The sequence below is a fragment of the Cupressus sempervirens genome, chromosome 1, assembly GCF_028749045.1.
Source record: "Cupressus sempervirens isolate cs-2001-9-10 chromosome 1, ASM2874904v1, whole genome shotgun sequence".
NCBI lineage: Eukaryota > Viridiplantae > Streptophyta > Pinopsida > Cupressales > Cupressaceae > Cupressus > Cupressus sempervirens.
Window position 1 is genome coordinate 735,253,957 of NC_143118.1, and position 27,681 is coordinate 735,281,637.

The following is a 27,681-nucleotide window of genomic DNA, read 5'->3' on the forward strand; positions in this document are numbered from 1 at the left end:
AATGACACATGTTATTTACATTTAATATTACAATTAAACATAAGTGTCATTTTCAATTGAACATAACAATAATGGTAATAACGTTCAAATTTCTATCGCAGCTACCATCTTCAACACTCCCTCTTAGCGAGAGATCTTTAGCACACAAGACTGCAACCAAAATGTTAATGATAAAATCTCATCGCATATATCCTATATGATTCATGAAAACCTGTAACAATCAATCACATTCATGAAATCAATCAACATGAAACCCTGTAACAATTAAAACTAAAAGATATTGATATTTCTGAGATCTTACTGACGGCTATCATGAGGTTATATGAGACAGTGATTGGTAGACTCAAGACCACAAAGGGCCTCTCCAACCCTATTTAGAGCACCATTGGGGTGAAGCAAAGCTGCCCTCTCTCTCCCACCTTGTTCGAGATCTACATTGATGAGCTCAAGGCTTTTCTCAATGACTCTTCACTTCCGGGTAATGGTTGTCATCTACACCAGGTATTGATCTCCATCCTTCTCTTTGTTAATGATGTGGTTCTTCTTGCCTCTTCTCCTAAGGGTCTTCACAAGCTTTTGGATAGACTTGCATCTTTTTGCAACATGAGACAGTTGGTCGTGAACCTTGAGAAGACTTGTGTTATGGTCTTCAACAGTCTAAAGACCTCACATCTCCATTTTCACTTCCAAGGTCGGGAAGTTGAAATTACATCATCTTACACATACTTTGGGGTTAAGTTTTCCGAATCTCATTTCAGCTTGAGATCAGCCATTCAACCTCGGATCAGTAGAGGGTTGGGTTCCCTAGCCATGCTCAAGAGATAGTGCTTTAGACACCACTTTCAGGACACATCGTCTAAGCTATCCCTCCTAGATTCCTTAGTAAGACCCACAGTGCTCTATGGTTCAGTGGTTTGGGTCCTTCCCTTTTAGACTCGGATAAGGCCATGATCGAGCGTACCCAAACTCTGCTCATCCATCGGATTAAGATGTCATACATATACCCCCCAGAGTATAATTTTGGCTAAGTTTGGAGCTCACCCATTCAGGCTTGCAACCATTTTTGACCTGATCTGGTATCTCCATCGCCTTCGTGGCTTTGCAAACTCGGTTGAAAGCCAACACAGATACCCTTACTTAGCCTACTACTCCTCAATTGCTATTGCAGACTCCTTTCTAGCCACTAGAGCCCGTTGTTGGTATGCTCAGGCTACTATCCTGTTGAGTTCAATTGGGATCGACATTGACCACCTCCCTCCCTACGAGTTCTCACTGGACATTCCTGCTCATCTACTCCCCTCTTGGCAGGAGTTGAATGAGCATGTCAGACTTGACATATACAGGCAGTATATCATACAGACCTAGGTAGACCCTCCAAGAGGACTACGTCCGAGGATGGCTTTCTACGTCAAGCACTTCTTAGATATTCGAAATAGAATTATTGTACGCCCTGAGTACTTACACAGATATTGGACACATGCCCTGCATATCTCCCTTGGCTCATTCAAGGTGGGCTCGCACAAGCTCAGAATCCAGGGCGATCACCATATTGCTAGAGAGAATCGGGTGTGTAGATTTTGTACCTTACTAGAGTCAAAATTGGAGATCCATTTCCTTTTCAGATTCCCCATATACTACGAGACTAGAGGGAGATTTTATTGTCTATTTAGAGATTGCAGATGCCTCTTGGATTTTTTCAGGTACACAGATCAACATTGCATCGTGCTCTATCTCCGTGAATCCTTACAGCTTCGTGACCATACTTTACAGCTATCATTTCCTAGGAGTCAGACCTAGGCATAGCTTATTGCAACCTTCTTCTTGCCCTTAGCTCCGGCTCGAGGTGTGAAGCGACCGTACAGTTTCCCTAACACAGGCCATTCAAGATCTGTGAGACCCCGCAAGGGATCTCTTCACCAGCGACACTCCTCTCATAACACTCAACTTCATCACAGTGTCTCTGGTAGCCACGCTGATTTGTCACTGTTGGGCTTTTTCCCTATGAGGATGGATACCTAATCTTTTCTGTGATGTCTCCTGCTTTCTTCTTCATTGGGTATGGGGCACCAACCTATCAGAGAGTTAAACAGGTATGAGTCCTAACCACCATGACCAAGGAAAAGAACTACACAACCAAGGGTATAGTAAGGGACCACCATGAGCTAACTAGTCAATGCAACTAATAAGATAATAAATTAACAAACTAACAACAAATTGTTACCTTTTTAAATTGGGATGATATCAGAGCTTCCTATTATGATAGACATGTCTTAATATAATGATTCCATGGTACCTATGTGTACTTGTACATGTACATACATATTTATATGCAAATACAAATATAATATGTAAATACAAATATGACGTACATGAACATATACACTTAAAATATGATGTATACACAAGATATGTATATTTAGAATATTACATACATATATGTATGTGTACATGCATATACAAGTAAAGGTGGATACAAGATGGTGTCTTGAAAAAAAACACATTGTGAGCAAATTATTGATTCCACCTTATGTCAATGTTATATTATTATTTCATCAGCCTTATATATTTTTATTTCCAACAACCTATATTTTTGTTTCTTTCATTGGGCCTTTATAATTTCAGTGGCCTGTGATATTATTGAATTCATCATATATTTGTCCTTATTAGTCTTTTTATCACGACTCTTGCATTTTAGCCAAGAACGTAACTCATGCCTCCGCCACCTTTCCTCATCTTGCTTGCAACTCCATCAAGCTTGCTTTTGAAATGGGAAAGTCATTCCTACATATGTGACTGCAATCATACCAGTGATGACACTCCATATATTGGTGATTACAATACTATTTGCTATCTACGATTTCATTTACCATTTGCAAATTGCATTCATAGTACCATTGATTCGTATCTGATAATTGCATTGATAGTTCCATTGATTCGTAGCAGTGATTTGGGTTCATATTGTTCACATCAGAGATTGCAATTGAGGTGTCGTTTATACCTGCAGGTTGCATCCATACAATGGTAGTTAGTCATTATGATGTTTCATGAACAATAACTTGTTATAGAAATTATGATTTGAAGAATATGATATTATCATGGAAAATGTATTCCCTTGCAAAAGCACGTCAAAGGGGAGGAAGCATTGCCAGTAAGGAATTGGGCATAAGGGTACCACCTATCATTGGGAAAAAAGGTACGAGTCTTGAACCACCATGGCTAAGGGTAGACGACTAGGCAAGCAAGAGTGTATGTTGGACGACCATGAGCTACCCGATCAATTCTTAGTACAATAAAAACATTAAACATTTAAAGACATTAAAAAAACTGTTATATGTGTGTATGTGCGCGCACACAATCAATATGTTGATTAAAGGAATTATATGATTCCAAATTACACATGCCTATGTATATGTATGTGTACATACAACAATAGGTGATACCAATAACATGATGCCAATACATTTGATAGATAAATCATGAGAAAGTATAATCTTTATGTCTTTAATTTTGGCTCCATATTGATGAGCGATTGCCACCTTCATATCGGCATTATTCCTTTTTAAATTTTGGAGGAGTTACTTGTGACCGATGGCTGGCCATGCACTGTCATTCTTTCTTCTTTTCTTGTAACTGTGATTTGAGCGGATGATCTATTTAATTCTCCCTCCACTACTTGAGGAGTGTTCCTTTCCTCTCTCGTACCTAGCTTTGGGTTTTCATCATAGCGAGAACTCTCATTGATAACATATCATAAATCCATGTTCATACAGAGTACTTCTAGAGCTGCAATATCTAATGCCATAGCCAATTGTTTTGGGTTGTTACCATCAATCTGCAATAGATAGAGACCACCCGACCATCACCAAGTCATGCACTTATTTACTTTCTTTATATGATTGCCATCATTATCTACTCTTGTCGATTTAAATGTGGAGGACAACGATGAAATTAAATTGTTGTAGTTTCATTTATCTTTCTCGATAAAGGTTGTAGAAATAGCTTAAGGAATATTAGATATTCCTAATCCTTCCTTATTACCATGTTTTCGAGCGTTGATGGAAACATAGACCTACATCTATAATGAAGTTAATTGTCATCTCTATGAATATTAAATCAAGCACATCCCTAATGGCTTTCTCTGTGCATGAATATAAGACGCAAACATTGATATTTTACATAAGGCATTAATCTGACTTATACAATGGTATTTGATCATATGCGACTGAGATAAGATTAGTTTGGATGGAATAAATTTGAGTTGTCAGAATGATATCTGCATTATTCATGATTCCGAAATCTCCCAGGATTCACCCTAGATCAAAATGGCCAAGTGATAATGGGTGGGGAGGAGAGGCATCCTTGCAAGAACAAATGAATGTCAGTAAACGAAAAAAATTGAATAACTAAATTCTATATACTAAGTCAGCTCATGGAGGTCCAATGTTTAGATCTTGTTGTCTAGTCGACCGGTCAGTTGATACTCTAAATACTAGAACTTTTAGCGGTTGAACAATGTGTCCCTGTCCATTTTTCTAAGTAGCGAGGGCCTATCTCAGATGAGATTGTGTAAGGATATTTAAAGGTCCGTGGTTGGGAGGTTAAGCCCCTAACAATGCTTCTTTCCACTAGATGCCTGTAATGAACCCCGAATAGATGCATCTGTATCTAAGATTATTCTTGTTATTCCTTGAAATAAATAATAAGAAAATGATAATTGAAATAACTATATATTGAAAAAAAAAAATTACTCAATATTCTTGTTGTAATAATTAAATTGGAAAAATAACGATTCAATGCTCATCATAATAATATAATTCAAATTATATATATACATATATAACTTTCACCAAACAAAATATATAATATGCATTAAATAAGACCAATGTACCTCAAACCGGCGGTGAGAAAAGTTATGTTTGGCAAGTCACGTCCCTTGACTAGGAACGGTGACTGTATATATGTAGAAGTCTCGGAGAGGAGCATGGTGGATAGAGCAGAAGGAAGGGCAGATAACAGTCCAGCAACCCATCGATGAAAGCAGACCAGCATCAAGTTGGTTAAAACTCACCACAGACCTAAGACGGGATCCAAACAAGGGTGTTTGATACTGCAAGTCAAGACACAGATCAGACCACCGCAAGTGAGGCTTAGGCATCGTAATTATATATATATATAATTATATATATATATATATATATATATATATATATATATATATATATATATATTCTAAAGTTAATAATCACATGAAAGAAGGAATTCATGATGTTACTGAAAGGAAAGTTAATAGATTTAAATGAAATGAATCATTAGATTAATTCTATTCGAATTCCACAAAGAGAACAAGTATTCGTTATTTACAGATACTAGAGTTCCATAAGAGAATGAGTAATATACTCGTTAAGAGATGGATCTCGTTATTTATAGGTACTAGAGTTCCATAAAAGACTGAGTAATATACTCATTAAGAGATGGATCTCGTTATTTACAGGTACTAGAGTTCCATAAGAGAATGAGTGATATACTCATTAAGAGATGGATCTCTTTATTTACAGGATGAGGCTATTGGAGATTGTCAAGATCTCCTTAGTCTCCGGATGTACATCCCAAAATGAATAGATACGGATACCATATATGAATTCAATATTCAAGGCAGACCTAGGGACAATTTTCCCAACTAACTTAGAATAAATTTTTATATCACTAATATTTGATGAATTGTTGTACTAATACTGGTTTTGCAAGAGATTTGACAGGAGAATAATCGAGGACATTACAGTGGTATCAGACCATAATACTGCCAACCTGTGGATTTTATTTTTGCCAAACGAAATAGAAGGTAAAGGCTGTGGCAAAACAACTAGCCCAGGAGTTAAGAAACTTCATGGAACAAACCAACGAGAAATTTGAGAGAACCAACCAATTAATACTTCAAGCCATCCAAAACATGAGTAATAATAACCAAAATGAAAGAACCATTCCAGTTACAAGAAGAGATACGCAATCTAACCACTCAGAGAATGAACACTCAACTCAAAGTTCTTCCCTTAGACCCCCACTCTACCAATATTTTTGCCCAGGGAAGAGCCTATTGGAGAAGAAGGAGAAGCAACCCCAAATAGTGTGGAAGCACTGACCCAAATGTATGCAAGGCTAGAACCTAAAATCCAAAGAATTATTCCCTTTAAAGAATATTATGAAACGAAAACGCTAGCAAGTCAGAATAAACGTAAAAATCATGGGGAAAGAGACATCCGTGCTAAGATAGGGAAATTGACCTTACCATATTTCAAGGGCTCAGGAAAAGAAACTGCTCAAGCTTCGGTGCAAAAACTTGATACTTACCTTTCGCTCAGCCCTATGACGGAGGAAAATGCCATTAAATTTGCAATAATTCATCTAAATCGGGAAGCGCATAACTGGTCGCACCATGGTATTATCACTTTGGGTCATAAGAGCATAACTACTTATGAAGAATTTACACAAAGGCTCATTAGTAGATTCGACCAAAAAGAACCAGAATGGTATTTCCAAGAACTAACCAACCTCGAGCAAACTAGAACTATTGAAGAATTTGCCAACAAATTTCAAAGTTTATCAGTCATAGTTCCCGACATATCTCATAAGAGAAGAGTATATATGTTCATCGAAGGACTTAAGGAGCACATCAAAATAAGGGTAAAACCCTTTGAGCCTCAAACACTTGAGGAAGCCATTCGTAAGGCCAAAATGACAGAATATGACATGCCAAAGGAAAAATCAAAAACAAATTGTTTCAAGTCATCAGATTGAAATGAAGGACCAAAAAGGGAACCGACAAAATATTTTCATTGTCAGCTGCCATGGAATAGAGACCATCAATGTAAAGTAAGAAGTGAATTCATAGAGAAAGGTTTGTGTTTCAAATGTAAAGGACCATGGACAAAGGGTCATCAATGCAAAAGAGGACAAATGAACAACCTGGAGGAAACAATCAACAAGGGTCCTACAAAAAGGGCTAGCATAGAGGACTCCAAGCATGGAACACTAGCAGCCATCACACAAGGGAATGAGAACAGACCCTTTCGACTTCAAGGAGTGGTTAAAGGACAAAGGATAACCGCCTTAGTAGAGACAGGAGCTTCACATGATTTCATCAACCAGCAACTGGTAGAAAGATGTAAGATGGCCACTCAAAATTTCAAAGGATTCGAAGTTATCATGGGAAATGGCACCATAGATCAATGCACCAAATTTATTCCCCAGTTGGAGGTCAAGATAGGGGACCATATAATCAAAAGAAACTTTTTCGTGGCAAAACTTCAAAACGACATCATTCTAGGGATGCCCTGGATAAATTCTTTGGGAAGATTTGCAATGGACGATCCTAATTTAGAGATATGTTTCCAGCATCAAGGGAAGGAAGTAATATTAAAAGGAAAATCCGACAGTTCTCCAAAGATGGTATCATATAACAGAATGGAGAAAATTATCCGGCACAATCAAGGTGAATGGATAGCTCAATGCATGATCCTAGATGAATCAACCACCCATGGCCAAACTACACATATCGACATTCACCCCATTCTTATGAAGCACAAGAGGGTCTTTGATGATATTCCGCCTGGACTTCCCCCCAAAAGAGCGTTTGAACATTCAATCGAATTGGAAGGAGCAAAACCTATAATCACCACGCTTTACTGCCACCCTCACAAATTTAAGGAAGAAATTGAAAAAACAATTAAGGAACTATTGGAAATGGGACATATTCAACCTAGCTGCAGTCCTTTTGCATCATTAGTAGTCTTGGTTAAAAAGAAAGATGGAACAATGAGAATGTGTATAGATTACTGAGCCCTTAACAAAAAGACAATTAAAAACAGATATCCAATTCCTAGGATTGATGAATTAATGGATGAATTACATGGAGCCAAATACTTCTCAAAAATTGATTTAAGGTCAAGGTACCACCAAATCAGAATGAGAAAAGAAGATGTTCCAAAAACAGCTTTCCATTACCATTATGGTCATTTTGAATTTCTAGTTCTTCCTTTTGGACTCACCAATGCACCTGCGACTTTCCAATCCTACATGAACCATATCTTCCGTCAACAATTAAGGAAATTCCTCCTCATTTTTTTTGATGACATATTTATTTACAGCAAGACATGGGAGGAACACCTCAAGCACATCGAGGAGGTTTTAAACATCTTAGAATCAGAATCCTTATATGCAAAAATGTCAAAATGTGAATTTGGACTTGAGGAAATCATTTATTTGGGTCACAAAATTAGCAGATAAGGAGTAAGTGTGGATGAAGAAAAAATTAAGGCAATCAGAGACTAGCAAACTCCCAAAACTTTAACTCAACTTAGGGGATTTATAGGCTTATGCAGTTACTACTGACGATTTGTGAAGGGATTCTCAAAAAATTGCTGCTCCTCTCGTAGACTTAATGAAAAAGGGGGCTTTCACTTGGAATGAAAAGGCCCAAGCCACTTTTGAACAACTCAAAATAACCATGAGTTCCTGTCCAGTATTAGCCAGTCCTGATTTCTCCATACCATTTGAGCTTCAATGTGATGCATCTAGAAGGAATTGGAGCAATGCTTATGCAAAGAAAACATCCCATAGCTTTTGAAAGCCGCAAGCTTATAGAGACAAAAAGACTTTATTTTATTTATGATAAAGAAATGTTGGCAATAATGCATGCCTTGGTTAAATTTCGTCAATATTTAGTTTGTGGGAAGTTTTTGGTAAAAATAGACAACAATAGCTTACGTTACTTTCTAAGCCAGAAGGATCTTAACGATAAACAAAAAAAATGGGTGAGTAAAATACAAGCCTATGATTTTGATATTGAATATATGAAGGGAGCAAGTAACCAAGTCGCGGATGCACTCTCCAGAAAAGCCCATATCAATGCCATCACAAACATTGTCAAAGACTAGAAGGCGGGAATCGTCAAAGAATATGAACAAGATGCACAAGCTCAAGAATATTTTTGATTCCCCAATCTCAATTTAAGGGCAAGATTCTGAAGAAATTCCACAATAATCCTTTAGTAGGGCATCAAGGATACTATAAAACATATGAACACATCAGAGAACGATATTTTTGGAAAAACCAAAAATCTGATGTACAGGAGTGTATGACTTGCCAGCATAATAAGGCCGAGCTCACCCATCCAACTGGGTTGGTTCAACCATTACCTATTCCCCATCAAAAATAAGAAAGTATATCCATGGACTTCATAACAAATTTACCCAAGGTACAAGGGAAGGATGGGATCTTTGTGATCCTGTAGACAAGCTCACCAAGTATGCTCATTTTTTCCCGGTCTCTGCAAAATATAATGCCTCCTAGATTGCCGAAATTTTCTTCAGAGAAGTATTCCGACTACATGGGCTCCCTCAAAATATTATCAATGATAGAGATAGTAAATTTATTAGTAAGTTATGGCAGGAACTCTTTAGATTAGAAAGCACAACATTGACACCCAGCACAAGTTACCACCCCCAAACAGATGGTCAAACAGAAATAGTAAACAAGTGGTTGGAAGGATATCTCAAAAATTATGTTACAGGTCAGCAAAATGCATGGATCAGATGGTTACACCTGGGGGAATATTGCTATAATACGACATATCATATGTCAACAGGAATGAGTCCATTCAAGGCTCTATATGGATATGAAGTGCCAGCCTCCAAAGAATTGATGCAGCAAGAAAGCAATGTACCCAAGGCACAAAACTTAATTCAACAAAGTAGAGACATTTTGAAGTCCCTAAAAGAAAATCTACACCAAGATCTTGTGTTCTTACAACTACAGCCCTATAAACAATCCACCCTCAAACAAAGTGGTGCAGAGAAATTAAAACCCTGCTTCTACAAACCCTACAAGATATTACAAAGAATCGAAGAAGTGGCCTATGAGCTAGAGCTTTCGGAAGGTAGTAAGATCCATAGTGTGTTTCACGTATCACGGCTTAAAAGGGTCATCAAACAATATTCCATTCCTCGTGATGAGTTGCCCCCATTAGATAATGAAGGGAAACTCATCTTATATCCCAAGGTTATTTTGGATACCCGGGAAAAGAAATTACGGAACCGCTCACTGATAGAATATTTGATTAAATGGAAACATCTACCAAGTGAGGATGCCACTTGGGAAAAAGAGGAAGTCCTTAAATTGCTTGAGGACAAGCAAAATCAAGAGGGGGAGACTGTAATGAACCTCAAATAGATGCATCTGTATCTAAGATTATTCTTGTTATTCCTTGAAATAAATAATCAGTAAATGATAATTGAAATAATTATATATTGAAAAAAATAATTATTCAATATTCTTGTTATAATAATTAAATTGCAAAAATAACGATTCAATGCTCATCATAATAATATAATTCAAATTATATATATACATATATAACTTTCACCAAACAAAATATATAATATGCATTAAATAAGACCAATGTACCTCAAACCGGTAGGGAGAAAAGTTATGTTTGGCGAGTCAGATCCCTTGACTGGGAATGGTGACTGTATATATGTAGAAGTCTCGGTCAAAGGAGAGGAGCATGGCGAACAGAGCAGAAGGAAGGGCAGATAACAGTCCACCAACCCATCGATGAAAGCAGACCAGCATCAAGTTGGTTAAAACTCACCACAGACCTAGACGGGATCCAAACAGGGGTGTTTGATACTACAGGTCAAGACACAGATCAGACCACCGCAGGTGAGACTTACACATCAGGATTATAATTTATACAATATATATATATATATATATATTTATTTATTTATTTATTTATTTATTTATTTTTATTTTATTTTTTTAAATTTAATAATCACATGAAAGAAGGAATTCATGTACTAATTCATTATGTTACTGAAAGGAAAGTTAATAGATTTAAACGAAATGAATAATTAGATTAATTCTATTTGAATTCCACAAAGAGAACAAGTATTTGTTATTTACAGGTACTACAGTTCCATAAGAGAATGAGTAATATACTCATTAAGAGATGGATCTTGTTATTTACAAGTACTAGAGTTCCATAAGATAATGAGTAATATACTCATTAAGAGATGGATCTCATTATTTACAGGTACTAGAGTTCCATAAGAGAATGAGTGATATACTCATTAAGAGATGGATCTCTTTATTTATAGGATGAGGCTATTGGAGATTGTCAAGATCTCCTTAGTCTCCGGATGTACATCCCAAAATGACTAGATACGGATACCATATATGAATTCAATATTCAAGGCAGACCTAGGGACAAATTTCCCAACTAACTTAGAATAAATTTTTATATCACTAATATTTGATGAATTGTTGTACTAATACTGGTTTTGCAATAGATTCGACAAGAGAATAATCAGGGACATTACAATGCCAAGGCTTGCTCAAGACAAAGATACGATTTGTATTCAAATACATTTGTAAGCTCATCTTAAAGAAATGTTAGATGATTAATATCGTTTAATCAATTATTCACATCAATTCTCAGAAATCAGCTTCCTTTTAAATGTATTAGTAAATAAATGAATTCAGTTGATTTTGAAATTGATCATGCAATGTAATTGCCTGTATGAGATAGGCTTACTTAATGGTTGTTATAATTGTCCTTAATTTATATGAACATGAATATAAACATATATTTTATTTACTTTTAATTGTTATAATTAGAAATGGTAAAACAGGATGTTACAATGTTTTTGTTGCCCTAAATGGTATATGTGGACTAACCCATGGTTTTGCAAATGTTGCCCTAGGCGGATTCCGATTTTGGTTTAGCAAACTTAAAATCTTCAATTTAGTTTTTATTTAATTATGCCTTCACATGTTAGTTATGATATTTCAGTTAAATTGATTTTAAACCTTTAATCTCTTTCGTATGAACATGTAAGATAACTGTTATAACTGCCTTCTCATGAATGTGAAGTACTAACTGTATTTCAATGATATGCTAGTTGTTAGCTAAGGCCTAGGAAAAGGGGTTATTACAAAGGAGCTAGCTCTGAGGTCTCAGAAATTGCACTTGTGAAAGTGAAAGATATGAGGTAGAATAGGAGAAAGAGTTGATTGAGCACAAATCCATCCATGGTTCATAAGGTGACTAAAGGATGGATGCTAAAAGGTCTTAAATGATGGCTGCTTCCATTTTAATATAGTACAGGTTGATGCCTCCAACAACGTAAAAAATGCACAAACATTAGCATTTGCACCATCTTAAAATGGAAGCACCTCATTTTGAGATCTTTTTGCCCTCCTTAGTGCGGTTTTGGTCTCTCTTTTTCTTCCCCAATTTGACTCACATTTCTTGAACATCTCTCATCTTCCAATGTGGTCCTTTAGGTGTTGCATTATCACTTTTTTGGCCATAACTTCCCACTGATCTATTATTTCTTGATTCTTCCTGTACCTCTATGGCCTTCAGGAACGTTCTATGTGCCCTTTCTTGGGAACAAGTCGACTTGGTCGACCTGCTCTGTAAAAGGTCAACCTAGGTCGAACTATTCCCAGAAAAGGTCAACTAGGTCGACATATCCCCTAAAAGCCCAAAGAGTTCGGGTCACGGGACCAAAAGTGCCTCAAGGTTTCCAATTTATTTATTTTTCTATCGAGTCGGCCTGCTTTGTTTTCCCATCCTTAAACTAGCATATAAAAGGCTTAGGATCTTCCTTTTGACATCCATCCACATCCATGAATCCAGTTACAACCATTGGCAATCAAGAGACATCCATCATCTGCAAGCAAGCATACATGCATTCACACAAGCATCTTTAAGCATTCATAAGTTCAAGCACTTCCTCTTTGCATCAAGCTTCTTCCCTCAAGGTGATAGTGGAGTTTGGCTTCAAAGGAGAAGATTTCCCATTCCTATTCTTCTATCCTTCATCATCGCATGTCATATACATTCCTATACATGAGGTTTTGACTTCTTTGGATTTCCTTTTGTTTTCTTTGAGTCAAGGTTATTACATTCGCATACTTGATCACATATCAAATTCAAATGCATCTACAAAGATAATCGAATCTTTCATTTGATATATTCGATCCTACTACATGTTAGCATTTCCTTTACCATTACATTTACATTCAATTTCAAGGTTGACTCCTCAGTTTAGGGCTTTATCAAGCAACCCCACATCACCCAAAAACAAAAAACAAATTTACCATATGCATGAGCATGTTAGCGAAATTGTGGTTACAGATCTAGAAATAACTCCCCAAAGCCTTTGGAAAAAGTCTTGGTTACAAGGTTTCAAGAACACAGTGACTTCGTAAAATGACCTCTGGACACTTTTCCTCCAGGTCAACCTATTCTCAGAGCCTCAAAGGGAAAAATTATTTCTAGATTTTTCTAGGTTTTCTGTTTTATTCAAGGATCCGCAAAAAGAATTTCAAAATCAATCTCAAATCCACACTTTTTGGAGCAAAAAGTCATCTTCCACTACACATTTCAAGGTGAGCACTCTATCATTCATTTCATGTTTTAGTTTAGATTTACTTTCATATCTTAATTAAGCTAGTTGTGCACATTTAGCATCTATGTTACATCCCAAAATTTTGACCTAATTTTAAACTTATTCATCACCATTGGATTTAACGGATTATTCTTTCATAATCATGTGAAATAGCTAATTATTTATATGAGGTGTATGAAGATGGTCATTAACCACTAACTGTTATTAGATGGTTAGCAGTAGCTTCATTTAAAATAATGATTAATATGTTATTATGAAATTATTATAGAATTGTTATAAAGGCGAAAGTGTTTTAATGGGTGATTGCAAGAGAAGATGAAGAGGGGATAAGCATTGCTAAACGAGATCATCGAAATGGAATGTTCGCTTAGTTCAGTCATCAGGATCACCAAGTATGACCTTAAACTCTTTCAGAAAGAACGCAACGACTTGATCACAAGATACATTTATGGGACCCGCATGAGCTATTAAGAAAATAATCTAGGAAAACACAAAATAATCTAATTTAAAGTATAAAACATATCTCAAGGGATTTTAATTGATCTTCATCATATTATTATAATAAATATTTATATACGTACATATAAATATAAAAATGAAATGGCACCATTAAATTATAATAACTTAATTTAATGATGTCACCCCATTGATATACTTACACGAACGTATGTAAATATATATTATAATAATAGTTGAAATTATAATCTTTCCAACTCTTTCTTCCAACATTTTATTTTATTTTTCTTTCCCTCTCTTTCTTAATTGATTTAAATACTTGGAAATTCGAAATGGCATATAATCTTTTTAAAATGATGGGAGCCAAGAAGTCACAACTCGTTCCTTTATATGGAAGCCGAGAGAGGAGTCAAACACATTACCATTCCTTATGTTTTTCCATACTTCTGAATTCTTTATGCTGTGTTGTTTCCAAATTCCTTTAAACCTGACTTCATCCCAGTATCTCAGTATTTTTACATCTGTTGAATCCCTGCAAATAATGACTAGTAACTTGAACAACCAAACGATATCTAATCCTTTGTCGTGCAAGTAATTCCGGCCAAGAATTAGAAGCTGTGAGCACTAAAGGTGACATCTCAAGTGGCTGGAGAGAACCAATCAGAGTTCAAGATCATCAAAGCATTACCGACTCCTTAACAAGTCATGAGGTTACCATTACAATATGTCCATTTCTATGGCAGTCGAACCTCTTTTCTTTGTCCATGATCACATTTTTTTTTCAACTTGCTGAATAATCACTGCAATTTATAATGAACTGCCTTTTTACTTTCAATGTAACCAGAAATATCATTAAAGAAATTGATTAGTATCCCTTTCAGAAAAGTTTCTAAATGTATTAGGAACCTATATGATTGTTACTGATCTGAAGAGCAAGTTTTATAATGTTGCAATTCATAACAAAAGATATCAAGAGCAGAATGCTCATAAACTTTCAATACACCTGGGATTCACCGGCAAGGTAGCCAAGAAATGGTGAAGAGGTGTAAAAGGGCAGAGTGCTCATAATCTTTTAATACACTTGGGAATCACCAGCTGTGTAGCCATGTATGGTGAAGAGGTGGAACAAATCTGCAAGAAAACAAAAGAGAAATCAGACATGAATAACTTAAATGAAATATACTTAATAGCTCATGCTCATCCCTATAATGAAACCTTTTGTCAAATCGAGCGATGGTGATCGGGTCATTGAACCCATCGGAAATCCTTAGCCAAGGTAGTTTATAGGCATGTTTGTCATCTAATGATCACTTGATGTCAGCAGCGCCAATTATGTAAACATGTCCATTTCATAACTGAGCGGACATTCAAAACAACAAGATGCTAACGTGGCTGGACTAAAAAACATCCCAAGCCTGATCCTAACGTAAGGAGGATCTTTCTAATTTAATAGAATGTGTGGAGATAAGTATGGTCCGAAGTGGGGAGGTTAAGCCCATGTCAATGCTTCTCCTCTCACCAAAGCCAAGGCTTGCACAACCAACTAAAGATCCTTTGATGACACTTGTATGTTCCACTCCTTTTCTTGTTAAGCATTTACTTTACTTGTATGTTTTGTTAATCAGTTGATCATTAATCTAGTTATTTCAGCTGATCATAAATACAGTTGTAAATAGTTAATCGTTAATCTAGTTTTTACAGTTGATCATGAATATAATTATGCTAGTTAGTCGTTAATCTAGTTATTTCAGCTGATCATGGATACAGTTGTGAATAGTTAATCGTTGATCTAGTTATTTTAGTTGATCATGAATACAATTATTTTATGTTAATTGTTAAAAGCAGTTAATGTCATGTGAAAAGGATTCAGTTATCTATTTATGAATGTTGGGAGTTTTTAGTTTAAACTGTCTCTGTTTTAGATATGAAAATCCGTTTGTTACAATCTAGATCTACATTATATATCTCACTTAGTCAATTAGTTCAATATTGCAATCACATTCACACCACAAACGAGAAAAAGAGTATTTCCTCGCATTGCATTCCTTTTCACAATTCAAGTTTTAGAATTGGCATCACTTCCTCTACTTGGGTCTTGCTAATCTAATTCAAGTTCAAAATGGATTGAGTTCAGAAATCCTTCTCCCCAAAAACACTTCATTGTTAGTGGAAAATGGAAGCCTAGGTCTCATTTCCCCTCTTCCAATTTTCACCTAAATAGCATTAATGTTGGAAATATTGTGACAGAGGTGGAAAAAAAGAATGTGGTGCAAATCATCACAAATAATATAGCAGCAAGTAATTCTATGTTGCATATGATTATTATTAAAGATTAATAAGTAATATTTAATTTAGTTTTGAGGCAAAATATGGAAACTAATTATTGAATTCTTACTAATTTGTCATGTAGAATCCTCCAAGAGAGGCACCCCACTATTTTTTGGACACCTTGTGCAACACACATGTCCTTGACCTTCTTTTGAAGGACATAGAGAAACTTGATTTGGTGACTCCAATTGTAAAAGATGCAAGGTGAGTCACAAAGTTCATCTACAATCACCCTTCGGTTATAAATTTGATTAGACAATTCACTAAAGGAAAAAAAATTGGTGAGGCCCACTATCACAAGGTTTGCAACAATTCTCTTGACATTGCAAACTATTATTGGCACATTGTTCTTTGAAACAAATATTTGTGTGCTAACCATAGCTTAACTCAACTTATTCAAAGAAGCCTGAAGGAAAGGTTGTCACATGCATGGTCTTTGACCAAAAAAATTTGGCCAAGGCTTGTGAGATTGTGAAGGTAACTTCAACACTTTAATTTTTAATTATTCTTCATTCAAGTATTTCATTATTAATTTGCAACTTACCAACTTTATTAATTATTTTTTTTGTAAACTCATTTGTATTTTGAAAATTTCAATTGTAGGTCTCCAAACTCCTGGTTAGAGTTATGCACTGATATATGGGATCAAATCCCAATCAAGTGTCTTTATAAGGCCATGGGTAGGGAGGAGTCTATAAAAAATTACTACAACGAGGATAGACTCAAATATGATCCCATTTGGGAAATTATTGATAGGAGGTGGAACAATCAACTCTGCTAACCAATTCATGCAACGATGTACTTCCTCAACCCTTGTTTCAAGCACAATGATTTTTCTTCAGATTTTACAAGACTTGATTTTACTGTTTTTTTTAGGTTGTGTACTAAGACTTGATTTCACTTAGTTTTTGTTTCACGTATGATGATTACTTTTCAAATTCTAATGAAGAGGTAATGGAGGAGGTATGCATTCTGAGGATGATTACGCGATGTTGCAAAGAGAGACCTTGCTGTAACTGAACACCGGACAACAAATCTTTGAGGAATCAAAGGGTAAATTAATTTCTTCTGAGCTGTCAAAAAGAGCAAGAGACACTCAAACCCCAAGTAAAACATTTGCAATTTTTCCATTTGACGAATTATGTTTTCATTTTTCTCTTTGCTTTCTAGCTTCTTAATATTTTATTTTGCAGATGCCTAGTACCAAAGTTGGGGCGAAAATACCCCACATCTAAAGAAATTTGCTATCAAAATCTTGTGCTAGCCTGATCATCTCATTGCCAACGTAATTGGAGCTTATTTGAGTCCATCTACCCAAAGAAGAGAAACAAGTTAGCCCAAAAATTCCTCAATGACCTTGTTTATGTGCAATGTAATCTTAAGTTGTGCATAAAAAAGGCACAAGAAGCACCAGTTGGTCCAATTGATTTGGACAATATAGATCCTTAATTTTATTGGATGGCACAAGAGCAACCTCCATTTGTTACAAAGGATGACATCGCTAATTTAGAGAGGCAATCCATGGAGGAGGGGGTGAATTGGACTTCACATTGGATGACATTGAATAAGAGGAGGACAAGGAGTCATTGCCAGTGTCAAGAAGAGATACATCCACGATGGAGAGCAAGCCACACACATCAACAGAGATATCGAGCGAGGAGGCATAGTCACGCCCAGCTCAAGGTTCTATTTCTAGGACTATCACTCTAGTTCTTCTCTCTTATTGGGAAGAGGAAGATGTAATTGTAATGATGTATTTACTTCTAGTTTTGTAGAAACTATTTATGATTTTGCTTCCAGCCATCAACATTCTGCATGAGAATCTACATATTGTTGAAATAAGACTTCCACCCCATACATAAAATATAATAAAATGTTGTACAAAATTAATGTAAGTCCTTGACAATCTTGATGTGTATTGGAGCTTCTGATCAATAATCTCTGTGTAACACTGTGTATGTTGGAATCAATAAATACTCTTAAGGAACACTTGGTATGTTGTATGGATATAAGAAGAACAATAGCAAAGAGGGATTTCAGCATAAGGTATGGCAATGGACTACATCAAAAGAACAAACAACTATCGATCTATGAAAGAAAATTAGACTCTTTGATAGTGTATGTTACAACGCTAACATTATGTCCGAAAAAATGTCACGACTTACACTAGTGAGAATGTGAATAAACCAGACAGGAACGGGCATAAGGTATTAGTGAAAGTAATGATGATGATACAACATAAAATATAGTATGACTGGAAAAGGTTCCACCAATGAATTTCATCAAAGGAAGATGAGTTATTGGAGGAACAAATAGTCTCGACGTCTGATGGTAGTAGTTACTTCGATAAGAAGTGTTCGGAGAATATTTCAGAAGTTATACCAATGAAGAAAAAAAAAACTTATTGGCAGAAGTCATGGAAAATAGTTCATTGGCCAAACTATAAGTACCAAAATGAAAAATAAAGGAGGTTCCCCAATTACTTCTTCATTGGAATTATACAGTCCTCACTTCTTCAATGATCAAATGGGAAAATGATAAAAGGCATTAGAGTAACTAATAAAGTTGTAGTAAGTTTTGTTAGAGCTTATCAATGGAATAAGTGACACAAGAATGGTGATTGATGTTGAACCACATATACTTGCACAGAGGCTTCGTGACAACAACTGTATGGGAAGCGGGAGTACTAGTGATGAACTAAAATATATAAGAAAAGAGAGCATATAATTGTTGAAGGGCCCACATCATCAAACAAAGCACATGACCCTCTATTTTAAGGTGATAGAGCAAAATTCTTGTATCATAACAATAACAACATCAATACGTCATTGTCTGCCATGATATGCAAGCAAGGTAAAGGTGTCAGCATTATGAGAAAAGAATGGAAGGGGAGGCGTTCAGAAAGAGCAAGCACACCCCGCGTTGAATGAGCACACCCTACTATTTTGGTAGTGTCGTACACGTTAACTAATGGGACTGGCTAACAAGGGACTTCCACGCAGGACAGAAGGGAATGATTCAGCCATGTGGCTTGACATCCACGTAAGCAACTACAGCCGGAGGGAAGACTCACCAAGAATAGGACACCTAACAAATGCACAATGAAGTGTACAAACAGGATGACAAGTACTAGAAGGTGCGATTTGTGGTATAGTTGATAAGGAGATATGGAATACATGCAAGTGACAAATAAAAGAGTGGGATCGATTTGAATAGATATCTAACTCACTTATAAAAGGTAACAAAAACCAAGTGGAAGGGGAGAATATATGGAGCATAGAAAACAAAGATTTTACCTCAAAATTAAAAAGAGTTGATATAGCGAAAACACGAGAGTTATAATGAAGGAATAAAGGTAGGATGAATAAATAAATAAGAGCATACAAATTTTTAGAGACCTTCTTTGATGGGATCACAAGCCACATGGATGGAGGTGGACCCTCTACAAAGAATAATTATGTTATTTTACAAAAGACAAAGTTAAAGACCATTTACAAGCCGAGCAAAGAGAGTGGGTTTGGATTCAAAGCAATGAGTTTTTGTCGAAGACTTGTCTTTCTAAGGACTCAAGAGTTGGAGAACTTATAAAAATACTATATGCTATAATTTTCCAATTGTATAGAGATGAAAGTTATTATTCGAAGGGTGTGCACCTATGTTAGTGGGAGCATTTGAAGAATCTTCTTTAATTAATATCCTTTGACTAGATGAGATAAGTTTTCTCTTTTGAGTAAAAATTTTAAATACTGTATTCCTAACATAGTAAATCTTTCTTAATTGTATTACTATACGTACTATAAGAGATAGGTGCCTTGATCTTTTCCTCTAAAAATGTTCTTGCAGGAAAATGAGGATTGATATCAAATTCAGGGCGAGTCTGATACTTCTTCATATGTAAAGGAGCTCAAAAGATTGATGTTAAAAGGAAGTCTTAACACATCTGCCTAAAGGAGCAGATAGAGGATATGTTTCAGGTGATCCTTGAAGAGCTTGATCATATCATAATCAGAGGGAGTTTTTCATCATGCGTATGACTACATGATTTAATGGGCCCACCCCCTGTGTACATCATGAGAAAGTGATGACTTCCAAATGATGTCACTTGTATTTGCAAAAGTTATTGAAAGGTGACGATCTTACAATAACTTAATTTTCTATTATGATGGATATCTTATGATATCTATGTAGATCATGATAGATTATACTTTTGCATGTTGGATGTTTATATGTTAAGCATTATGAGAATAAAGTGTGCACATACCTTATAAACATTATTTGAGTACATGGTGAATGTTATGCATCTCAACATTTTGGAGGCCATTTCTCAAAGAGTATTTGGTGAATATCATATGTTGATATTCTATAGACCAATACTCAAATGTGAAATCAAAATGGTGAATATCATATGCTTGTATTTTGTAGACCACTATTGAGTACATGGTGAGTATCAAGTGTTGATATTCTGGAGACCATTACTCAGAGTATTCAGTGAATATCATATATTATGAAGTCCAATACTCATGATATTGAATGTGATATCAAAATGGTGGATATCTTCCGATCAAAGATATCCTTAAAATTTGTCATGCCTAATATTACCAATGGTGTCTTGTGTTTATGCTCCCTAGCTAAGAGGGAGTGTTGATGTTTAATAGCTTCTGTCAAATTAAAATATGTGTGTGTGTTATTATATTAAGTCTCTAATTAATGAAAAGACATGTCCCTTCATGGGACATGTCTATTCATGGCTTATACTCAATATAAACATAAGTGATTGTTTACATTTAAAAATACATACCACATATGCCTTATAGGCAATGCAATTACATCTGCAAGCCATCCTTAAAAATCCAACATCGAATGGCAGACCCACAGGCTTCTTTGAAGCAAATTGTGGCCCAAGACAAGGTACCCCATTTACACATTACTTCTCATTCTCATGGCAATACCACTAGGATGCTCTATCCATACCTACTATATGCATCAGGAAAATAAAGGTATCTCCACTACTGAAATGGAAGCCTTTCACTCACTGACAGATTGTTGATGATTCTATCTTCTTTGGGAATACATCTGTAAGAGATGTTGGTGCTATCATAGATATTGTAACAAAAAAATTCTCTGCATCATGTCACTATTAATGATGCTATGTCTAAGATATTATTTTTAACACCTCTGCTCTTCTAGAAAATAGAAGTGACACTCTTTTTGGTTTCAGAATAGGTAGCAATCATTAGTATCTATAAAAGAACTTGCTGGACTATATCCAAATGAAACTTTCAGAAGGGAAAGAGGCTCTATCTGATTCTGTCAATCAAATCCATCCTTGTAGCATTCACTATGTATTCAATCTCTGTTCTCCAAACTCCAATGATAACAGCAAATATTGTCAATCAAATCATGTGCATTTCTTTGTGGCAAGGCCCAAAGAATAAGAGGAAAATGCCTTTGACAGCATGGGCTGCATTCTACACTTTACATAAGGATGAAGGAACCTGCCTCAGAAATATCATCAAGCAGAACCAAACTCTGAGTGCCAAGATAATACAGAGTCTGCCATCCCGTGCTAAAGCTAAATGCTACTTCCCACTCAAAAATAAATACTTCAGATTTGGCTGATAATAAAAAACTGAAGGTCGAGACAAATAATGAAGGTTTCTGTAACAAGATTTTGTCTCTATCCATTATGGGAGACTCAATAATCACCATCAATGTCATTAAAAAGTGTGTCATGTAGCCAAAATTTGTATAATATCTTCCAGGAGGCTTGTTTCTGGCTGGATTCTTCACGAACAATTGAATATGTGCAGTACTTTTGAGAGGGAGATTAGGGGGCAGACTAACATGTCAACCTTTCCTTTGATCAGCATGAGATCATCATGCCAAACTTATTGATAAGGCTGGATAAACTAATAGACAAAGGGGCAGCAGCTCTGATTTGACCCCCCCGCCCTGATCTCCCTATGAAATTTTTTGCTTGATTTTCATTACTGATGTCAAGGTGTTTGGCCCATGTGCTGGCAGCAAAGCTTGTTTTAATTATGCAAAATACCCTTCCATTTCGAACATCTGACTAGGGTAATCATTTATTCTTAACTCCAACATGATTAAGCAGCCATTAAAGTTTTCCAGCAAGACAAGATCATGGCTCGTGATGACAAGTCTAGGGTTAGTTCTGAGATCTTAGCCAAATTTGTTCTCAATTTACAAGGTCTTGTAAATGATAAAGAAGTTGTTAGGGCACTGGCATCTTCTACATCAAGCCAGAGATATGAGGTGGGCTAAAGCAGACTCTGAATAAGCAGATATGACACATACCGGACTAACACAGATTGCATCATCATCTTGCTACACATAATATAAAGGGGGTGAACCTAATCATACACTACAAGAAATTTGGAAAAATAAAGGAACAAAAAATCTAAAGATTCAAAAAACTGACCTTCAGGCAAAGAAATGTAAGCGTAAAGCTTTCCATAGAAAACTTAGCATAGATACAGCATAAGAGTATGAGAGAGAAACTTTGAGACTACGAGACCATCAAAACGCTACAGACAAATTCATGTAATAGTCACATGTAGAAGGAATGCAACAGAGTAAAAAGGATATTTTTTTGGGTGATGGATTCCGACATAGTCTGGAATCTTGATTGCTGCAAAAAAGTTCAACAATAAAAGCTAATGATTGTCAGGATATTAAATACCTTACAATAGATTTTCAATTCCAAATACATCACTACCATTCGAGCATACAACGTAAATTCAGGAAGAAGGGAATTTTCCTTGAGTAGTCAAATTAGTAGTTGACATTCCAAATAGTAGAAAAAAATTTAAATCAGATAAACAGTAAATACAAGGACATTTATTTTGAAAAGTACTAATGAACCTACATATTTTGAGAAAGTAAAATAATAGCGACAATAGAAGGTAGTGAACTGCAAAGAGAAATATCCTTACCATTTGCTCGAGAAGATTTTTAACCTGAAAATAACAAGAAATAAAAATAGTTTTAATGATGAGGCAAATAAATAGCAAATCCTGCGGATTTAATTATAAGCCTCCAAACATGTAGAGAAATATCAAAATATAAAATAGTTTTCAGACCAAAAGCAAACTGCAAAACAATAACAGTAAACTGTTGTTACTACATTAAAGGGTTAACAAATAACATGATTGAGCTAGATATACAAGGAAAAATGTCCATTCAGTAAACAGAAAAAGTTGAATTTGGTCATTGTTATATGTCTAAGTTGCCAATTCGTATTCTGGTACGGATGCAGGTTCACAAATCAGGTTTGAAATTCTTCAAGATTTTTTTTGGGTTGGGTTCAGGATCTTTTTGGGTTCCTCCATACAAGTTTTTTTTAATTTTGATAAAAAAAAAATTATATATATGTAATTGTAAAAATATGCTGCAGCAAATAAGTTCATAACCATTAAGCTCAAAACACCCTGCCTGTGAGAGTGAATGTCTGCAAATGCAGTTTGAATGCACTGCTGGTGCTGTGAGTGTGCAGGTGTCGTCAGTTTGAAAGAACCAAAACCAAAGCTATGAAGCTTGGTGCCTGTAACCACGAAGCATGGTGGTGTTTAGTTAGTCGAAAGTGCCATTTGTATGGTTATTTCATCTACCCTTTGGTACCCATGTGTTTCCAGTTTCCAGTAGATCGAACTTTGCACTGTGCGGCTGCTTCTAACTTTGCCATGAGTTTCCAACTGTGCAAATGCTTCCAACTTTGCCATGAGTATCCAACTATGTGAATGCTTCCAAGTTCCAACATTGCCATGTGTTTCCACTGCGAATATTTCAACTCTATCATTTATGTCATGCCATGAATACTTCCAACTCTGCCATCATTATAATAAATTTATAGCGTATACTTCATAAATTACAAAATCTATCCATTCACTTATTAGTTTTTCTCATTACGATACTTAGTTTCTGGATTAGATTGTGTAAAGATTTTTGCCATCAACGTTTTGAATCAGACTACGTGATCCATCATCAGGATGAGAGAGCAAGAGATGTAAACATTACTACGTGATCCATCAGAGCAAGAGATGTAAACATTACTACGTGATCCATCAGAGCAAGAGATGTAAACTAATGTTTACATCTTTTGCTCTCTCATCCTGATGATGGATCACGCAGTCTGATTCGAAACGTTGATGGCAAAAATCTTTACACAATCTAATCCAGAAACTAAGTATCATAACTATTATGGATTGTGGAAATCTGATCGCATTAATAGTTTTTCTCGTTGTTTTAGGGCTTACATGGCAAGGAAAAATATTTTTAAAATTAAAAACATTGGAATAAAAGTCAAAATCGCTGCAAATTCGTAGACCACAAGTCAAAATCATTCTGGGCTCGGGGAAGAAACTCCACAGGGGAAAATCATTCTGGGCTTGGGGAAGAAACTAAGTCCTTCCACATTTGTGGCAAATTTGTCTAGGATCCTGCTGAGAAAATTTGCCACAACTTATTCAGACTGGTGCTGACTTCCACACGTTTTTGCACCACATCCAACTTCAGGACAAATCAAATTTCAAATTTGACCCTAAGCAAATGAATATGGTAACTTAGTTATATGTCATTCACCTTACAACTTATGCATAGCATTAATTTTGAGCACTTATATTATGAACAATGGGTTTACACCTAAAATAGAAATCATTTTAAAAAGGTAGAATTGGGATGGCTTGTGGGCAGGCGCTCTGCAACTCGAGCTAGGGCATCCACGCCCTAGCTCTGTCTGATCTATTACGTGCTGTGAAGGAGGGTGTTTGGTGTCTGCGCAAGTTATTGCCCGTTCTTTCTGCAATTTCCTTCGTTCTATCTTGTGTGGAAAGCTTTCTACATAGCTGGAGGCTTGCATGTTTGCGGCCTTTGATTCTTCTCTTCTACATGGGGTGGGAGGATTGAAGGTGTGGGGTTTTGGTGTTGGGAGGGGTTTAGAAGAAGGGTGGGGGGAGGATTTCCTCTCCCATTTTTGGGGTTCGTAATTTCCTTGGCATAATGGCCGGCTCAAAGGGTGAGACATCAGTGAGGAGCCCTCACTTGGACTTTCGGGCAGCAATAGGCCCAAAATTTTCAAATCAAGGGATAAAGACCTTCAATAACAATCTGTTTGCTCCGAACTCCGAGATTGCTGATTTGGGGTTATCTAGTGGCTCAAGGATTACGAAGACTAACGGTTGTCTCGAGAGGTGCAAGGAGAGGCCAAAACTGGTTATTTCGACTGAGATGATTACCGAAGATGTTGAGTATTATTCACATCACTACTTATATTGTAAGTTTTTGGTGATGAGGGTTTCCCTACAATTTTTGGAGGTTTGGGCCCAGAGGACCCGAGAGCCAAAGGGGGAAATGGAGATAATGTTGCTGGCGAACAATTATTTCATGGTTACTTTTAATTGCACTACTGATCACAATCGGGTATTTGAGGGAGGTCCTTATTTTCATAATAAGGTAGGGTTGTTTATCAAGCCATGGCATGCAGGTTTCAACCACGCAGAGGAGCTTCCAAATCGTGTCCCAATGTGAGTTCGTTTACCGAGGTTCCCAGTGGAATGTTGTCAAGAGGATGTGCTACACCCTTTGGCCTCAATGCTTGGAAATCCTGTTGGGATTTCATCGCAAACTTTAGGTAAAAAGGTAATGACTTTTGCACGCATTTGTGTTGAAATTGATCTAAGTAGGCCTTTGCCCGATGCAATAGAGATGTGTGCAAGTTCTTATTCTTGGGTGCAGCATTTGGACTACAAAACTCTTCCTTTTCGTTGTCAACTTTGTCGAGAATATGGCCATTTGCAGCGAAGATGCCCAAGGTACAAGCCTAGGGAGTCCCAACCTTCACAGCTTGAGAGCAATCTTCTTGAAATAGATAAAGGGAAGAGCACTGCTCCTGATAAGGTAGGTGCTTTTGATGGTTTTGCCCCGGTCAAGGTCGAAACTGAAACAGGGGTCAAAAGAGGCCTTTTAAAGAAAGGCATGACGGTACCTTCAACAGATTTGACATTTTGGATGAGCTCAGCCAACAGGAGGTGAACCCAAGCTTGATCAACTTGGATCAAGGGCTTGTGGACTTAGCTCAGGAGGATCTTGTTCTTGATTCTTCTATGGATCCACAAGGGGATGATTGTCGGCACCTAGAAGCTGATCAGCAGAGGGAGATTTCTGAGGTACAAGAACCCTTGGCCATTGTTACAACAGCAGGTGTGGATTCTTCGTCTATTGGGCAGAACATTGATTCAAACTCGGCTGCGAAGATCAAGCCTCCTCCCAAATTGGGCATTTTGCAAAAAGATATTAAGAAAGGTGGGGTAGAGAAATTTGTTAAACCTGGCAGAAAAAAGGATATGAAAAAGATTAAAACTAGCTGGTGAGAATTTGGTGGAGTCAGGGGCAGTAAAGACTTTGGATTCTATTTTTTCATGCCCCTTGAAATGATTATTCTGTCATGGAATGTACGGGACTTGAACAGCGACCCTAGACAAAAAGCGGTTCGCGAGTTAGTCAAAAGGCAAGGTCCTGATGTCGTCTTTTTGTAGGAAACTAAGTTATCTGTTGAGAATATGCAAGGTTTGGCACCTAAGTTGTGGAGAAATGGGGAGTGCCAGTGCATTGGAGCTCATGGAGCTTCTAGGGGTCTAGCACGTTTATGGAATCCTCGAAGAATCCAGCCTATTTGGTGGATTTCTTCTAAATCTTCTATGTCTATGATTGCTACTAGCCTTGAGATAGGGGACGTCATTTTATTTTCTAATATTTATGCTCCTATTGATTTTCAGGGTAAACAAGGTTTGTGGTCCCATATCAAGTTGATCCGTAGCACAATGCCCTTCCATCCATGGATTTTGGCTGGAGATTTCAATGCTATTTGTGAGTTGGCTAAGAAGCATGGTGGTATTGGAAGGTTGGAGCCCTCTACACTACTACTTTGAGACAATATCAATACCTTGAATCTTGTTGATATCAAACCCAACAATGGTCAATTCACTTGAAACAATCATCAGGTTGGTGAGTTTTGCATTGCAAAAAGGTTAGATCGGTTTTTGGTTTCTTGTTACTAGGTTGGAGGAATGTGGTCATCTTGCTCTGAGATCTTGGATTGGAGAGGATCGAACCACTGGCCTATTAAACTTGCTACTAAGTTAACTCGGGTGCCTTGTAAACCCTCTTTTAGGTTTCAACTCATGTGGTTGCGGGATTCCTCTTTGAATGATTTGGTTTCTGATTGGTGGAAGAAAGGTAGACCAGCCTATGGTACATCAACGTATGTCTTTGCTAAGCTACTTCAATATGTTAAATTTGAGCTCAAACGGTGGAATCGTCTGTACTTTAAGAATGTCTTCCATGCAAACACGTTGGCTCAAGCAAATTTGGATGGCATCACAAGTAGGTTAAGGGAGGATGGGGT

General features: G+C 36.5%; 1 protein-coding gene across 3 annotated transcripts in view; it reads right to left on the minus strand.

The window, feature by feature from the left end:
- The window catches only part of LOC149580027 (heat shock factor-binding protein-like), a 52,843-nt gene that overhangs the window by 18,941 nt on the left and 6,221 nt on the right, over nucleotides 1-27,681 (minus strand). For 2 of the 3 annotated variants that reach the window (XM_089788518.1, XM_089788510.1), the window contains exons 3-4: nucleotides 23,216-23,239; nucleotides 22,869-22,911 (exon numbers count right to left, since the gene is read on the minus strand). In XM_089788518.1, the coding sequence (XP_089644644.1) occupies nucleotides 22,869-22,911; nucleotides 23,216-23,239 (67 nt within the window). The remainder of the gene's footprint in view (nucleotides 1-22,868; nucleotides 22,912-23,215; nucleotides 23,240-27,681) is intronic. The other variant, XM_089788526.1, reaches the window with a different exon arrangement.